General features: G+C 59.5%; 1 protein-coding gene across 1 annotated transcript in view; it reads left to right on the top strand.

Moving 5' to 3' along the window:
* Positions 1-1,343, top strand: part of LOC119582046 — a 10,638-nt gene extending 9,295 nt beyond the window's left edge. The window contains exons 2-3 of the mRNA XM_037930288.1: positions 159-340; positions 868-1,343. Of these exons, the coding sequence (XP_037786216.1) occupies positions 159-340; positions 868-1,171 (486 nt within the window). The 3' untranslated portion in view covers positions 1,172-1,343. The remainder of the gene's footprint in view (positions 1-158; positions 341-867) is intronic.
* The last annotated feature ends 6 nt before the right edge of the window (positions 1,344-1,349 follow it).

Raw genomic sequence — 1,349 nt, 5'->3', positions numbered from 1 at the left:
GTATGAGGGAAAAATTGCTAAGTAGGCCAGTACGTAAGTGAATAAGTATGGACCAAGCTAAGCCTCACCCCCCTACCCCAACCCCAAGCGCCAAATCTTCCACCAAAACCGACGCTTCTTTAACACCTCCCATTCCTTCTCTCCCTCTCCCCGCGCAGGAAAACCTAATCAAGATGGGGACGCCGTCGATGGAGAGCGATAAGAAGCTGCCGAGGATGGAGAAGCTCACGGAGAAAACCACCCGGATGCTGCTCACCGTGCTGTTGCTGTTCCTGCTGACGGAGCTGCCGCAGGGGGTGCTCGTGCTCCTCTCCGGCATCTACGGGCAGACCTTCTTCATGTAAGGCGAGAGGGAAAATGGGGGTGGAGGGGGAGTGAGTGAGGGAGAAGGTGAGAGGGAAAGGGGGATAGAGGGAGTGTGGGAGAGGGGGAGTGAGTGAGGGAGAAAGTGAGAGGGAAAGGGGGGTAGAGGGAGTGTGGGAGAGGGGGAGTGAGGGAGGGAGAAAGTGAGAGGGAAAGGGGGGTAGAGGGAGTGTTGGAGAGGGGGAGTGAGTGAGGGAGAAAGTGAGAGGGAAAGGGGGGTAGAGGGAGTGTGGGAGTGGGGAGTGAGTGAGGGAGAAAGTGAGAGGGAAAGGGGGATAGAGGGAGTGTGGGAGAGGGGGAGTGAGTGAGGGAGAAAGTGAGAGGGAAAGGGGGATAGAGGGAGTGTGGGAGAGGGGGAGTGAGTGAGGGAAAAAGTGAGAGGGGAGAAAATGAGAGGGAAAGAGAGAATGAACTGAACGATTTCTGTGGCATAATCACCTCAGGTCACCAGCCGCCCCCCCCCCCTCCCGCCGCCATAACCCCCGCCCTCCTCTCCGCCCGCAGGAAGTGCTACCTCCACTGGGGCGAGGTGATGGACCTGCTGGCCCTCATGAACGCCGCCGTCAACTTCCTGCTGTACTACGTGATGTCGCACCAGTTCCGCGTGACCTTCCGCTCCCTCTTCAGCCCGCCGGTGCCCGTCAACCTCTCCCCCAGGCTGCCCGGGGATAACCGTGTCGACGCAGCTCTAGGGAACGCCCTCCTTCGCCCCTCGCAGGACGGCGGCGATCGAGAGGGCGTGGCGGCGCGAGTCGTGCTGTTGCCACTGCTTGCGGACGACCGCCGGAGGCAGCGGCGACGACGATGACGACCGCCTCGAGTTGAGAGCGATTAGGCCTTCGTCAGGAAAGATAGTCTGATGGAGGGCTAACGGAAGGCGCTGTCCTGTGAGGGGCTTTGCTGCCTCTTCTTTTTTTTTGTGCGTGCGAGAGAGCCACTTGATTCGCGTTTCCGTCTTGAGCCGTTTTTCTCTTGTTCGTAGTTGG

This window comes from Penaeus monodon, chromosome 15, assembly GCF_015228065.2.
Source record: "Penaeus monodon isolate SGIC_2016 chromosome 15, NSTDA_Pmon_1, whole genome shotgun sequence".
In the NCBI taxonomy this organism is placed as follows: Eukaryota; Metazoa; Arthropoda; class Malacostraca; order Decapoda; family Penaeidae; genus Penaeus; species Penaeus monodon.
This window is presented reverse-complemented; position numbering and strand designations above follow the sequence as displayed.